The 17,231-nt window shown below is 48.9% G+C and overlaps 1 protein-coding gene across 2 annotated transcripts in view; it reads right to left on the bottom strand.

Moving 5' to 3' along the window:
* SHROOM3 (shroom family member 3) overlaps positions 1 to 17,231 on the bottom strand; it is a 433,148-nt gene that overhangs the window by 121,256 nt on the left and 294,661 nt on the right. For both annotated transcript variants that reach the window (XM_086961784.1, XM_086961785.1), the window contains exon 5: positions 12,021 to 12,100. In XM_086961784.1, the coding sequence (XP_086817910.1) occupies positions 12,021 to 12,100 (80 nt within the window). The remainder of the gene's footprint in view (positions 1 to 12,020; positions 12,101 to 17,231) is intronic.

The raw sequence follows: 17,231 nt of genomic DNA, 5'->3' as shown, positions 1-17,231 counted from the left end.
ACAGAAGAGCATCTGCTGAGTTTCTAATACAATCTAATGTGCGTCTTTAAGGCAGTCGGTACCCATGATGGCATATAAGTGTAACTGAACACTATGGGGCCTACTAGGATGGCAGGCGGACGCGGTGCTGGGACCGACCACCGGTGGTGCGGCGGTCCCGCACCGGCAATTAGGATGCCACCGCCACAGTGGCATCACCTATGCACAACATTGTGGCGGGCGGTGCACACAGCACCGCCCGCCACAATGCTGTGGATGCACCTTGTGCATGCAAAAGCAGGGGGGTACCATAGGCACCCCCATGTGCACCCCGACCCCCCAACACCCTAGGGGGCCCGCAACGGGCCCCCAATGTTGCCGCCATGGAAAGTCCGATCTCTGCCTGAATCCCAATATGGATGGCAGTGTCTTGAAGACACCACCACCATATTGGAGATGTTTTCCTCCCGATCGATGAGTTGACCAGCGGAAAGGCGGCGGGCGGTCATTCCGTCCGCCGCGGACCCACCCCGCCATGGTAATATGGCGGGGGGAAATCAGATGCGGGCTGAGGTAAATATCGGGCGGATCGCCACCGCTATGTGGGTGGTGGCGATCCGTCCGACATGCTAATAGACCCTATGTGTCACTACTCATGAGATGCTCTTCTTTAACCATTATAACTGAGTGATTAGGTGGTATCTAAGTAGTCAATCAGTTCATTCTTTATTCGGTCAATACAAGACCAGAAAAGTACACAGAAAAGAGAACTTCTAAAAATCAAAATAATACGCCCTTCATTTATTAGCAACTTAGAAAAATGGTGTACCATTAATGCAAGATCTAAAAACACACTTGTTAAAAAAGGCATCAGGAAACATTTTGACTAGCAGCCCAAAAGTGATCCTTACAACAAAAACCTTCATTTAGGGCCCGCTATGTTAGACGGAAAAACACTGGGGCACTTCACCTCTGGCTAATAATCTATACAAGTTTAATATACAAGCAATAAAGTTAAAATCAATAATAAAAAAGTTAACTGTCTGAATCATAGAATCTTGGCATACGGTTCAAACAGAGATGTAATAGAACTTACTTATCATGTCATGAAGGAGCAGTTCATATATTGAGAGAAAATATTACACATCAGGATTATGCCAACTTTATAGGCATACTTCCTTCTTATCTTTAACGTATAACAGATATAGCTACGAACTGAAAAACAGACCACCTGGAACTCTAAGCGCTGTAAATAATGTAAACCTTCTTTGTAAGCTCTGAAATTCTTCTGGTGTACTAATGGGCGTAAAAAATGAGTTCTTACCCTTCTGAGGTTTAAATTTGAACATCATTTGGGACAATATCAAGGAACCTTTCTATTCTGTATTTTTTCCTAGAAATGGGAAATTTGAGCTAAACCTCCGCTTTGGTATCACCATTGATACTGTCTGGTGAATTATAAAAGGTGCTCAAGAAAGGACACTGAACACTTGCTTCACATAGGCAAGCCACGGGAAAGAAGCTATATTATTTAATCTGAGGCAATCCTCTAATTCTAGATGTGAAAACGCAGTCAAAGGTGTAGCCCACAGCTTCAGCCACAAAAGCAATGGGACCATCCTCACTTGGCCCTCTAGGCAACACAAACCCAGTTCTAGATGTAAGATGAAACTTGGTGTTGATTTGGGGATGGCCAGTAGCCTGCACAAAAATTTATTTTCACGGACTGCAGGTTACCTAAGCTAGCGCAGATCCAAACATCCTTGAGGGAGTCAATAGGTCCGCCCCTTATATTAACTCGGTGTGCATTTGTGAATAGGGGTGCCCAAACGGTGTGGTTTTGCCTAAACATAGCAATAGTTTGCCCATGAGGGATCAGCATCTCGGGATGGCCTTGGTAACATTTGTCATCTCAATGATGCCATCTTTGGACTCAGGTGGTGAGGAGACGAACAAACACTGTGCAAGTAGAGGCTGGTTAAGCACTAATTTATCATGGGTCGAAGATTTGAGAAAAAAGAAAAAACCCAGTCATAAGTCAAAACATGACAGTCCCTGCCCATGATGGGACCAGAGGAAAAGAAGGGAAGGTATATGATTTCTCAGAAAGCTCTGCTATCTTTGAAGTGTGTGGCTGCTTACGTTCCTCCCAGGCTTTAGTTCTGATTTCTTTCTTTCTTTATTCTAGGACACGTTTGTACTCATTTCTGGCGTTCCTAACAGTGTTGTGTTGGGAGGAATAGTGTTAGTAGCCTAATTAAGGATTCTGAGAGCAGTAGTACACTCTGGGTTAAACCAGGTGTGAGCTGGGGGCTCCCTAGATGTCTTTTCTCTGGTCAACATACCTGAGGCCTTGCTACAGACCGCAACAAAACTATCTAAGACTGAGTGGGTCAGCTTCAGCAGACAGACAACACATTATGAGGGATATTCTCAAAAAAATGTGATAATCTTCGCCGAAATAGGTTAACCTAATTTTTCATATCACCGTCTATCATGGGAAAATAACTCAGAGTTAACGTTGCATTCACAACACGGCGGTAACATGCGATAGTTTCCCGATAACACGTCAATTGTCCACGATAAAATTACCGGGACAGCGATAAAAATCCAAAGCCGAATGTGAAAAAAGTTGCGACGGGCCAAACCGCAATAAAAAAATCAGCGACAAGCTGCGCCAGGCCTGCAATTCACACACGTCAGGTGGGAAAAATCACTATAAAAGCAAGAAAAAACCCACAAACAAAACCAAAACAACTGCCAAGCACAATGGAGGTAGCCGGAGCAAGTACAGAGGACAACCAGAACCTCACAAGCCCCAAGGAGGACCAGCCTGGGACTTCGGGGTCAGGGAAGGACAAGGAAAAGAAGAGGAAGACGCGATTCAGTTAGCAGGATCCTGATAACGGAGGTGATAAAACACCATCAACTACTGTTTGACACTTCCACTGTGCAATTGCCAACAAAAAATGGAATATGGCAGTCCATCGTGGTCAAGGTGAATGCAGTCAGAGTGCTGAGGAGGACAATGGAAGAGGTCAAGAGGCGCTGGAATGATGTGAAGCGCAAAACCAAGCAGAAACTCGGCAACAACCAGAAGGCAGCAATGCAGCCTGGAGTTGGGAGTCCAGCTCCACAGTAGGAGCTGGATGAGATGGAGAAATGGTGTCCACAGTCATCAGTGTGGAGACAGAGGCAGGAGTTGGGGGACCCGACACTGCTCAACATGACCTGACATAACAGCAATAGGGTGAGTAACGACCAGGGCCTGGGGGAGATGGGCACAATGCATCACATCCGTAAATGAGCAGGTCACACTCTGACAAGTCAAGTCAATTTTTATTGTATAAAATTAATAAAAATTATTACAAAATACTTTTGGATCATGGTTAAAATATTAAGCAAATATTAACATTTAAATAATTAATTAAAATGAATAGTCCATTCAGATAATTTGAGCTCATATATTTCGATGTGGTATTGTAGTTCCTTGTTCCGCTTCACACTCTGACAAATCCACGTGCACAAACAACCACTGACATCAACAGCACATCTGCAGACAAACCAAGCCCCAGAGTCCCAACTTCTCACCAAGAGCCCAATTTACCAAAGTATGCAACATCTCAGGACTGTATAAGCACAGAAGTCAAAGGCACACCGCCTGAAAGAGATAGGGAGCAGCAAAATCAGAGCTGCAGGGGCTACTTTCCCAAAATGCAGCACACACACATAACATTCAGAGCCCATCAACATTGACAACAATGTGGTACGAACTTCAACACGTTCCGAACAGAGGACACAACTGGTTCCGCTTGTGTGTAGAAACAGACTTCTCACATTTGGCATAGCAGGGAAATGCGAGATGCTAATGTACAAGTACAAATACAAATCCGAGGTGTTGTAGAAATATCCACTGCCCAGCATCAAATAGGCAGCTCCTCCCAAACAGTCACAATGTACATAGTCATGCAGTCTGTATGTAAACTTGTAAAATGTTTCAACATACATGTGAACACAATGGTAAACTGCATCTCTCCTTCACATTGCAGAGGGAAAATCAACAACTCCTGCAGAGCAGACCGAACATCTCTTCACAAAAGACGATCCCCACACCTTCAACACCGACGCCCTTCAAGAGCACATGGACAGCTTCAGCACCCCACCTTCAGGAGCAGGGCAGCCCAGCTGCATGGCGGAGACCTCACCCCTTCCACGGCTGTCTCCCAGGACCCCCACAAACACCACACTGCCTTCCAACGCTGTGTGTTGGGGTACCAGGAGAAGATGGCTAATCAGGTGCGGGTGGGGTTTGACCTCATGGCAGCCAAACTAGATGCCATACGTGGGTGTCTAAGTCACATCAGGGACCATTTACAGTCCCTAACGTCATCCACAGTCCACTCCAAGCTCTCCAACGATCCATGGCTGACATCGCTGGAGTCCTGACTCTGAGACAAGAACAACTGTCTAGTCAGAGTGGCTCCAGCGATGTCAGCCGGGAGTTGGGACACAAGCGGAGGATCATGGAGAACATGGAGCGGATGCATGGGGAAAGAATGGCTGCCATGGCTGCACACCAGCAAGAGGTAGCTGGGTTCTTCCATGCCCTGCAGACCCTCATCATGGCATTGCTGCCACAAGGCCTGGCGCAGATGAATGCTACTGCTACTACTCCATCCACATCTCCACCCCCTGAAGTGCCAATAACACACAGTGCTGCAGACAATCCACCTCCGGCCACTGATGTGTCACTGCCACACAGTGATGCAGACAAAACAACACCACACACATGTGAGGCACATGAAACATCAGAGGACGAAGATGCGGATGATTCTGCCTTAGGGGTAAGAAGGAATCAATAGCATTCATCTCTGCCATATGGCCTGTTTCTGCTTGGTTCTGCCCTCTGCATCATCACCTTCCACTGCCCCCCGATACACGCTGCAACACTCAACTTCGACCTCGACATGGACTGCCATATTCTGTTTGGTTACCAATGACACAGCAATCAGACTGCGGACTAAACTCTTCCTCTTCCGTTGAACTTGTCGTTCCCAAAAGGACTCTGGCTGGCCCTGCTCGGGTCAACAATGTAAAGTGGGGTTTATATGGCCCTGTACTGCTCCAGCTTCAACACTCCACTGAATGTGAATAAAACATTCAAATTCATACAGATGTGTCATGTCTATGATCATTCAAGTATGAAAGTATGAATGTATGTAGGGTCCGTGATTCCCCCTTACGTCCATGTTGCTCATGTTGTGGGACTTGAGTCACAGGGTGCAACATTGTCAATTGAGGTCCGGGTGGCGCTGACACCACAACAGAAACACATGCATTAGTTACTTTCTTGTCCAGCCCAGAACTGAACCACGCCCAGAGCCCCGGGCTCATTGTTCACACCCCAACACTGGACTGGCATACACCAGCCCAGCCCACTCCACTTACGCTTACAGGGGGTTTGGGGGGGGGGCGGAAAGTTACATGTGCCAGGTCTTTCCTGTAGTGATCTGCTGATTACTGGTCTAGTTGTCAGCATGCCACAGCCACTCCCTGAGGGCTGGTTAACACCCACACCACACCCATCCAGCACAGGCATCACAAGACATGTGACCCTGCCAATAAAAGGGGCCTACTACATCACATTCCCCACTGCCAGCAGTGACATGATGGTGTCCGCACCAGGAGACTCAATCACAAAGGTCCATGACCTGTGGTGCACTGGGTTGGTGGTATCCGATGCACTGCGTCCGGCACGGGCCTACCGCCACGGGACGGTGACTTGTGGTGCACAGAGTTGGTGGCACCCGATGCACTGTGGCTGGCACGGGCCTACCGCCACGGGACAATGACTTGTGGTGCACAGAGTTGGTGGCACCCGATGCACTGTGGCCGGCACGGGCCTACCGCCATGGGACGGTGACTTGGGGTGCACTGAGGTACAGGCACCTGAAGATATGAGCGGGTGTGCAGCCTGCGATGATGCGTAGGACTCGATACGCCATCCTGCCAATCAAGATATGATTTGAATTGAGAGCCCTGCTGGACCACAGTGTACGCCCAAGGCAGCAGTCAGAACACACAAGACTCCGGAGTGCAGTGCCGCAGAGTTCGCTGGGGGCCTGTGGCGCAGAATCCAGCGATTAGCTGAGGAGGTTGCACCAGCACTTGGTTGGCCCTCTTGGAGACACGCCGGTGGCGGCAGGTGAGCATTGAAGTCTGGCTGTGCAGATGCAGCCAGTCATTGCTGGGCAGCGGACGGGTCTGGGGACCAGGGCTGGGGTGCAGCAGGCGCACAGGATCGCACAGGCACCACTGGTCATGGCAGCGGCCTCATGACTGGGTCGGGGGAGCCGCCCTGGCAGACACGACCCTGCATGCGATGACGAGATGTGCACGGGTTGGCTTGGGACGTAGCCACCTCATCTCCTGTGTAAATCTGGCCATTGAAGGTGGTCGGCCATGGGTGTGTAGGCCTACGGACAGGATATGGCAGACACAGAGAGACACACACAGTAGTTACTTTGGTGGCCATCCCAGAACTGAACCACTCCCAGAGCCCCAGGCTACTTATTCATGACATACGCCGGCCAAGGCCACTCCGCTAACAGGGGGTGACAAAGCTACATGTCCAAGGTGTTCCACACTGCCTGAGGTGACCAGTTTGCGTCCACTGTCCACAACACTACAAACACCAGCAGTATATGTCCACATGGACATGTCTGTGCTCTGCACACTGATGTCTGTCCAGCACATCACTGCCAGACTTGGCATTGTGTACATTCTCATTGATGTGTCACTTGCCTCCTTTGCACATACTTGGTTCTTACCTCTCCCCACATTCTGCAATTGTGTGGCATGCTGTGGATGGTTTGTCTACATGGCTGGCCACGGTTACCACAGTTACTTGTGTTATCGTGTCTGGTAGTTGGGCATGTTGATTGGCATGTTGTATGTGATTTTGTAACATGTGCATTCCCACAGTTGTGAGTTGTATGATTGTGGAGTTGAGGTGTGTGGTATGTTCAGTTGGTACTTACCGACGAGCAGTGCATTTCCATAGGTGCCATCCTCAAAGCGCTGGTTGGTGATGGGCTTGCGGAAGATGTAGGAATCCTGCACACTGCCTGGGAGGTTTGCGACGACATTGGTGAACAGGCCCCAGTGGTCCAGTTTTGCCTGCACATTGATGGAATGCGTGTGGTTTCTCTTGCAGTGATTGTGTGCAGTGTCGGCAGGAGGCACAAGTTGTACATGTGTGCAGTCAATTGCCCCTAACACGTGCAGGAAGCCAGCAATGGCGTAATTCCCTTGCTTGGGCTCCAGTTGTTCCTGCGCAGTGTGGGGGAAGTGAAGGTGCAGGTGTATGAAGCTGATACAAACCGTGATGCTTACAGGTATGATAAATCCTGCATAATAAGACCGTAACAGAAGTTCGTATGGTCGTAACTTCATTTTATTTTCTGCGAAGGTTACGACCACACAAACTTCTGTTATGGTCTTTTTATGCTGGATTTAGCATTCCTGTAAGCATTCGTCCAAGTGCAATACACTATACTTGACCATTGTCGCCATTTATCCAACAGTTTTCTGAATACTGACATTCGGAATATGGAATTGTATTGGTGAGTTCCCGCAGCATATGCAGTTAATTGAATCCACACGCTGCCCTAATGAAGTTCACCATTGGGAATGGAACGTGTTGGCTGAGCTTTTCGTATTGTTGATTTATGTATTTGTAATAAAGAACAGTTTTTACACTACTGTTGACTACTGGACTTCATGACCTGGCGCACCCCCATTTCAGTAACTACAATCTTGGATCTGGAGCACAGAGGCGTCAAGCAATGGCTGGCGTTGGGGTTGGTTGCTCAGGAACACTACATATTTGAACTAGCGTGTGGTGCAGATACAGGGGCCCACCGTTGCTTTTGTGGACAAGCATCCAAGACATGTGTAAGGAAGTTTGATAGGGCTTGGTACCGTCAGCCTGTGGGCAATGTGGGTCAGGATGAGGAGGATGCTTATCCTTTTGAGCCTGTAATGGACAATGGCATCCTCTCGGGGAGGGGGGTTGTCTGGGGGGGTCCTGGGGGTGGTGGCGGTGGGTGTTGTGGCCCTCTTGGGTCTCCGAGCTGCATGATCAGTAGGTCCACGACATGTGTTGGTCTTCAGATGTGGCTCTGGTCTGGGCTCCCTTTCATACTGCAGGTTGTCATCCTGCTTAACACCAGTAAAAGGCAGGTGTTAAATTCCTGCAGCTAACGCGCCTTATTGCCTACTTTTGGATCGCAGTACAAAAGGGGGTGGTGATGGACGGAGCATCTGAATCAATCAAACACTCACACCCAGTCAAAAGATCTGGGTTTAATCCATCACCGTTCTTTAGCCCACTCTGCCACCCCAGTTCAGACATGGCTATATTCAAATCAGTCTGACCCTGTGCCTCATGGGAACAGTCCAGCCCGAACTGCCAAGCCATGTCTTCCCTGGACCGGAAACAAGCTTCCGAGGACCGGTTTCTGGCATTCCAGCCGTCTTCAGCCCGGCTTGCTTGAATCCAGTGGCAAAGTGAGCAAGGGACTCACGTCTGAGCATACCCTGCCACACTTATGGCGGCCAAAAGCAGTACAAAAGGGGGTGGTGATGGACGGAGCATCTGAATCAATCAAACATTCACACCCAGTCAAAAGATCTGGGTTTAATCCATCGCATCACAGATCTGACTGGTCGTTGAGAATATCGCAAAGTGGTGTTTTCGTGTGTTTTTGCATGTGAACGCCTACTCTGCATATCATTAGCGTTAGTTGTCGCTCTCATCCGTGGCGATGTTTTTTGCGGCAGCTATCGCTGGAAAACTGGCAATATCGGCAGTTTGCACCAGCTTGAGAATAGGGCGATAAATCTATTACCACTTTTGCTGGCAATCGGTGATAGGTCCTTGAGAATATGCCCCTATGTTCTCATATGTGAGGGTTATCAGGATCATAAAGAAGGTCATTCGGCTCAATGCTATCCCATTTCATACTAACACCCTTACTTTTAGTATATTTTAAATGGGACTTGATCCTCCACTTAGACTAGTTTGAAAGGATAAGGAATAACCTATAATATGAAGGTTGTGGTCGCTAAATATGGAAGTGCGAATTTCATGACCAACTAGTTAATGGACCATATCTGCTGTTAATAGGAAAACATCTACCGTACTACCTCTGCCCCTTAACACAAACGTGGAAATGTGAGGTTGGCTCAGGCCCTGCGTATCAAGCGAAAAATTTAAATTATGTTTCAAGGCAATCCAATTTAACGCTTCCCTATAGACTGTGTCTGAGAAGTCTAATGTTATCCCCTTGCCCATCCGTCATCCCACAAACACAGTTTCCACTATGGGGACATCAAACAATATTAAAAACTCCATTTAAGAAAAACGACACATGCATTCACTATGCAATAGTTCTGATAACGTCTGTCTAGCTTATATACAATATAAACTGGTTGTGCTGAAAAATAATTAAAATGAAAGTTAATTTACAAAACATTTACCAAATCTGGCTATGTCAACTTTAAGATCTGGTACCATGGGGTAGAGGCTATTTCCTTTACACTCAAGTAACTGCAGTGACAGATACTATAACAGCCAAACCCCCTTTTCCCCTTCCTGATACTGAAGGGATCGCTGGAGAACAAAAAGATTGAAACCATCTACATGAAAATGGTCCAGAGCCCAAGTCAAGTCTCTTGACAACATATGATGCCAAAGTATTTTCTGAAGAGTAACCAGTCGTGATTTTCCCATTTCTGGCGAATACCAACTATGTTCTATGAAAATATCTGGGAGCGAGAGGGTATCTCGGCAGGCTTCTGTGCCAGGCTCTGGTCGGGTGTTACTCGAGGACTCAGGCACAGTTGTAGGCGAAATGCGAATATCAGTCAATTGCAGAAAGATCGGCTAGTGGTGCAAAACAATTGCTTTTAAGGACTGAGGCTGTATGCACATGTACCTTACCAGAACCTGGTCAGTGACTATGAATATCATAGTCCCTCTTGGGGCATCGGCAGTAAATACAGGCCAAATGGGAGGGCACGTATTTTAACCTGCTGGATTGTAAAATGGTCCAGGCATAACAGCAGGGACAAGACAAGGTCTGGATTGTTAAAATTAATGACCACACTATACCCCTTGGTTGCTTTAGGCGATGAACCCAACCAATTCAGGAGCAAAAATGAAATTGCCCACAATGTCTATTGAGCACCCTGCTTTTTTCTTACACCAATGCACATCTTTATATATGAGGCTTAAACTGTCCTCTTGAACTGCTTCGTTCAGGGGAGGGACCCCCACCAAAATGATCACAAAAGGGGTACATTCCAGCTGGAGTTGTAGATGAACCGGATGACCACCTAACGGCACTACCTCTAACTTCTGGGAATAAAGTCTTCTGAGAGCGACTACCTGAAAAGGGTCTTGTACTCGGTCCAGGATATCTGTGGTTGGCTCTATAGTATTAATGCTGTGTGTGACCACCCCATATCTATGTTAAAGCCAATGCTACAGGCCAATTTCGGACTAATACTGATATCCCTTTGTCGGGTGCTCTCACTATCACTTAGGGTATGTACAGCACTGGGACTCAACATGTACTATCTAATTTAGTTTCTTTATTTGTATATACTCAGCCGAGATTAATTCTATGGGACAATTTCCTCACAATTCCCTTTGAATTAGGAATCAACTTTACTCAAACTTGTTATTGGTGAGTAGCTTATACTCAATGCTATGGTGGGTAGTGTGTAAGATGGCTAGAAGGCCTGAATCGAATATTAACATTTAACATTGGCTGTATGGGTGAATATATTTGTGAAAAACAGCCCGCCAACCAAAAATACTCCACATGTTATTAATACAGCTTTGTTATCCACAGAACAAAATAAGTTTGTGGTCCTCATGTTTAGGCATGTATCCAATGGAGCAACACAAAAAGATGATGGACGGAATGCTGAACAGTGTCAAACATTCACCTCAGTTACAGATCTGGGTTAAATCCACCTTTTTTTTCCTCACCATGTCACCCCAGTTTGGACCCAGTCATATGCAAATCAGTGTTGACTCTGCTTCTCATGGGAACAGTCCAGCCCAAACAGCCAGGCCAGGACCGCCCTGGACCGGGAAACAAGATTCATGGGCCCTGTTTCGGGGTATCACCCCTCACCAGTCAGGCTAGCTTGAATCCAATGGCATAGCGAGCATGGGACCCACATCTGGGCACATCCGCAGGATCACGGAATGTCTGTCTGCTGCCCAGTAGGCACTGGCCCACAGCGCAATCTGGTGTCTCTCAGGGGCTCCCAATTTGGCATTTGTCACCCCGCATGCATACTGGCCAGTGCCTCTGGGGCTAGGTGCACAGCCCTCATGTTCGCTGCTTAAATATATATGCTCATGGCTACGAGCTGATAGGTTAGGCCAACGCCATCTTTCCCTGCCAGTCTCAGCCGCGATGCCACACTCACAGCTGTCAGTGGCTATCCGGATCACTGCGCCTCCCACCGCCCAGGCCCCTGCCGGGTCCGACACCTCACCTGGGCTGCACCAGTTTTCTGGTACGTTCACAAAACACATTGCATCAGCACGCCACAGGTACATTACTTCTTTGAGGGTGGGTAGGGCCGGGTAGGGCTCCCAAGCAGCCATATTGCCACTATTTTCTCAACATCAGGCCCTCACTTGGTGTTGTTACAGGGACAGATTACAGCTCCATCACCTCGACTACTGCTATTTTCAGGGAATCCCAGGACCCCTGTGTCTTCTGGTGCAGTTGACCCCTTACTTTCAGGGCGGATTCTAGCCTGTTTGCAGGATATCTGTCGGTTAGCTTCTCCCAGTTGATGGAGTGGCACTAAGGTGCGGCCATCTTGCTGTGGGCTCTCTAGCGCTCTCATAAAAACCTTGATATTACAAATAATATACTTGTGAATATTAAATAAATATTGATATAATTAGTAAGTAAGCTACATATGAATGTACATGTAGAGTAACATACCTAGTTTCTGTGCCAAACGAACGATTACGATCCTTTGCCCCAAGACCAGACATGTGGATTTCTCGTCCCAGAGTCGAGTCCTTGAAAACAAACAGGAAATCTGGTTACAATTAAAGACTTCAACTCCTGAGCACTATTTGAAGTAGTTTTTTGCCACAAGATGGTCATAAAAATAGTCTTGGTCATAAAAAATAGTCTCCATAGTCCTGGGTTTTCTAAGTGAACATTTGTAAAGAATAACAAGTTACTTACCTTTGGTAATGCTCTTACTCATGGGTACTCTATCTAAGGTTCTTCACATTTGAATTTTCCCCAGGCACCAGACTGGATCTGATAACTTCTCTTCATCAGTGCTCCCATGCACTGCAAAGTGGCGCTGTGCAGTTCCGTCTTGGCTCCATACTACTGCAGAAGTGACAGAGCGGATCCAGATATAAGTGCACTCCCCACCCAGACCATCCCGTACTTTAGACGTATTACTGGAGTGGCAAGCCCTAATGGCCATTACTAGGGGGGTTATCAACTCCTAGGTCTAGCAGGGATCTCCATAGCTTCTTCCAGTCGACAACCCGAAGGCTGATTTCAGATCTACAAATATTAAATACAACGATGACTTCCTTAACACAGTAAATCTGTAAGAGATCTTATATATTCGGAGCACCTGGTCGATGGTCCCTATATGGGACATAACACTGGCTTGCACTTACGTCATGATGTTATGAGCTTCAACCTATCCCTGGAGTCCATTGATCAGGGCTCTCCCTAAAATATTTCTTGCGCCATCTAGGAGGGAGATCGGACGGTAATTAGCTGGGCTAGTTTGATCACCTTTCTTATGGATCGGCACAATAATAGCTGAGTGCCATGAAGTGAGTTCCGCATTACCAGCAAGCACAGAATTAAACACTGTAGTGAGAATGCCGGCCCACAGTTGGGTCTCCTCACGTTATATATCAATAGTCACCAGATCATTGCCTGGGGCCTTGTGATTATTCATATTACTCAAGGATCTTTCCACCTCTGGTACTAGCATGTCAATCACACAAGGCCCAAAGCCAACACTCTCTTGAGCTGGCACAGGAATTGTGGGGTTGGTACTATATAAGAAGCTAAAGTGGCTGGACCAAAAAGACGGCCCAATGTAGGTTTCTATATTTACTGACACCTTCTCCACCCTTGATACCACTTCCCAGAATGTTTTGTAATTATTTTTCATGCAAGGCCTTCCTCACTTACTCCCAAAGAGTCAACTGGTGCAGCAGTTTCTTAGTCCTCAAAAGGTGTTTATATTCGCCCATATATTCTCGAAATAACAATTTGCTTTGTGGACTACAGTGTTGTTGTACTAGGGCAGATGAAACAACTCCCTTCATTATGAGGCATTCCACACTCTACCAGTTAACCCTTGCACTCTTCTTCCCGCCATCTGGTATGGCAGGTTTAGGACCAATAGGCGTAGATCACAGGGCCTTCAGCTCCTCTGCCATCCCATTATAGACTGCTAGGATTACACCATTATCATCAGAAGGGAGTTCAAAATTCCTGCTCTATACTTAGTCATTATAGACTCTAGCAGAGGGAGCTATTGTGAATATTTCTCACTCCTCCACCTTATTATGTTCTTGCTATTGGATGGGGTAACCACATGCCTATTACTCCTCTCCACTGAGTTGTTTACAACGGTTCCCTCCCTCTGGCACAATTTCAGACACAGCACCACAGGGTCAGGGTCACTCTCCACTCTACTGACAACAGTAATATCATGCACAAATTCCTAACCCTCTATATTGATGAGGATAAAGTCAATTAATGACTGACTTCTCCCGTTGTTAAAAGTTGCCCTAGCAGTACGATCTGAGGGAGGGAGTGCGAACATTAAACAAGCACTGGCGTTGCCAATAGGTCTCGCAGTAGGAAAGTTGGAGCTATTGGTTTTTGTAAATTACATTTTATATTTATGTTTAGTGCTTTACAATGCCAATAATTTTAACTTTAGCAAATGTGACACTTATAGCATTTGTAATGCCACATGTTTTGTATTTACGTGACTTAGATGTATATATCTTAGTAATATAAATGTTTTTTTTTGTCAATTAATTAATATTGAAATAAAAGTTATTTATAATGTGTTGGACAGGCCACATGAAGGGCTGCTCTCCCCCGGCCCGACCAGGCCCGAGCCCGGTCACGCAAGTACCACACACCACCATTGCACGTCCTCCGTCCCCTCAGGGACCCCTGCCTTCGAACATATCAACCTTGTGGGCCCGATCCACTGCTGGCCCGCGCGCCCATCCGGGACGCCATCTTGGACACTCCACCACGAGGCCGCCTGGCCCCCGATCGACCTCAACCCTGGGCCTAGCCAGGCCTCAGACATCCCGGCACCACCATCCACCCAGGAGGTGAGCGGGCTACTTGGCAAGTCAATGGGAGAGAGAGGTGTCGATGGCTCTCCCCCGCCAAGTGCCGCTCGGCCATCGCCTCCCCGGGCGCTGGCTCCACCCCCCTGCTGGGTGTCGGGACACCCTCATCCCGGACCTCCCGACCTCCAGGTGCGAGGGTCCGGACATCAAAGAACATCAGCCCTATAACTGGGGCAGCTCCAGAGCAGGAGGGCAGTTGTATCTTGGAGTCGAGAGACGCAAAGAAGAACTCATCCTTGACGGACTACTGGCGCTGCCGTAGCTCTGCCTTGTGCACCTTCGCCTTTCCTGCTGGCGCTGCCGCAACCTTCGTAACCTTCCGATCCTTCATCGTCGTCGGGACCTGCTGGCGTGGCCGCGGACCGTTTGCAACCATCATCTCATCGGGACCTGCTGGCTCCGCCGCGGACCGTCGTTTCCTTCGTCCATCTCGGGACCTGCTGGCTCCGCCGCGGCCCGATCATCTAGAACGCCGAGCTCGAGGATTGAGAGCTATTTCCACCTTTTGGTAACAAGACTGTCCCGCTACCCTTTTCCCAAACCAGAGACCAGAATCGAGGGGACCCCTGAGTCCAGACCTCCTTGTATCATTCCATCGTACTTAAAGAATTGCCTATAAAGTCTCGTTGAACTTTACCCTTGTGTGGTGTCCGTCTGTGGGGGGGAAGTTACTTGTCTGTACGATCGCTGGAGACGGCTCTCCCCGGAGACCTCTCCCCTTATCCTCGGCCGACCCTCCCGGTCCGTCTAACATTGGTGGCCAGCGGCGCGATCCGAATCACCGCATAATCGTACAGAGAGTAGCTCACCCCACGACGAAATCACGATGACGACTAAAGAAAGCGGAGCAACCGAGAAATTCCAGATGGAGAAATTGGACGAGTACAGCCATCGTGAACTAAAACAATTCTGCATCGAACTAGGTATCGCTACCACCGGACTAAGTACCAAAGACGATTTTAAGCATGCCCTAGAATCTTGGGCAGAAACCGGGGCTGCCGGAACCCCTGATCAAAGCATCGCAGCAAAAACCACCACGGCCCCTGAAGAGCGAAGAACGGGTCTCTCGCAAGACGAGATCCAAGAACGAGAAAAAACCCGACTACACGAGCTGGAAATGGTCCGGCTCAAAATGGACATTGAACTTAAGTTGGCCGAACAAAAAATCAACTTAGAGCACCTGCGTCTCCGAGAAGAAAGAGAGGAGAAACAGAGACAAAGGGAGCTCGAGGAAAAGAGACTGGCATATGAACACGAGCGAAAACTAGCTGAGATCGACCTACGCAAGCAGAATAAAGAAATAGGGGTGTCCGAGCAACCCCACACCCCAGGGGCAACAGAGAAAAAAGTACACATCCCCAAGGATGTCGTTCGAGAATACTTCCGAGAGGACGACATCCAGCAATGGTTTAAGGCCTATGAAATCGCTATGACTGCACACCGGATCGATAGAAGCGATTGGGGAGCCGGTCTATGGGGGAGATTCCTCAATGAGGGCCGCGACGCCCTACTACAGCTCCCGGACCACCAGATGACCTCCTATGACCATATGAAAGCTGCACTCCTCACTCGCTATGGCCTCACACCCGAGATGTACCGTCAGAGGTTCCGAGACTGCACCCGCATCCCGGGTACAACTTGGGAGGACTATGTAAACTACTTTAGCCGAGCCTTCGAGGGCTGGATCAAAGGAAGCAAGGTCACAACCTACGAACAACTGTTCAATCTTATGGTATGGGAGCACCTGTCGAACAATTGCTTCATTGAACTCCGCCAGCACCTCCTCGACAGCAAGTTAACGGATCCCCGGCAGCTCGCAGCCGAAGCTGACCGGTGGGAAATCACCAGAGTGGGCCGGAATGGGTCCTACGAACAGAACCGGAACAACAACGGTCAGCACCGTCCCCGAGGAGGAGGAGGGGGCCAAGGACGAGGAAGAGACAACGCCCCGGTCGCCCCCGCTACCAGCACCACCCCCCCGGCCAACCGGGGCAGCACCCCGGCGCGACCGGGGTACCGAGCCAATGTTACGTGCCATCGATGCCAACGAGTCGGCCACTATGCAAACGACCCAAACTGCCCCCAGTACCAGAGCCCAAGACCCCGCCAAGTAGCAGCTGCTGCTCTGGGGGAGGAACAGATCTCAGAGGAACAAGAGGAATATGAACAGGAACATCAAGAATGGGAGCCAGCCGCCATGGCTCTAGCCTGCTTAGGGGGGAAAGACATGGTCCCGCGGGTCCCCCTACCCGCTAACACCCAGAAGTACAGCCGATGGGTGAGCATCAATGGACGCCGGGCCGAAGCCCTTCGTGACACCGGGGCCAGTGTAACAGCCGTCCGCTGTCACCTGGTGACCCCAGAACAGTATCTACCAAACATTCTCTGCCCTGTACGTTCCGCCGATAACTCGGAAAGTCTGTGCCGGATGGCCTGCGTCCCCTTCGAGTGGGGAGGGGTCACCGGCATGTTGAAGGTAACGGTCCGAGACGATGCCCCCGTAGACTGCCTCCTGGGGAATGACCTTGAAAGCTCTCCGTGGGCAGCCGTAGAACGAAGAGAACACCTGGGGATGTTAGGCGTCCCGGACTGGGCGTGTGTCACCACCCGGTCCATGGCCGCCCGGGCCAACCCCCGCACAGAGGAACCCGAATGGCCGGCGCCGCCGCCTCCGGTCGCCCCGGCCGAAACCACCGACCGTGACGTCCCCCCAGACCTCGCTAACCTCGACCAGTGGCCTCAAGAGGGGGGGCCCACGCAAGAACAATTTCGCCAAGAACAGAAG

This window comes from Lissotriton vulgaris, chromosome 3_1, assembly GCF_964263255.1.
Source record: "Lissotriton vulgaris chromosome 3_1, aLisVul1.2, whole genome shotgun sequence".
In the NCBI taxonomy this organism is placed as follows: domain Eukaryota; kingdom Metazoa; phylum Chordata; class Amphibia; order Caudata; family Salamandridae; genus Lissotriton; species Lissotriton vulgaris.
The sequence above is the reverse complement of the archived record's forward strand: the minus strand, read 5'-3'. Positions and strand labels throughout refer to the sequence as shown.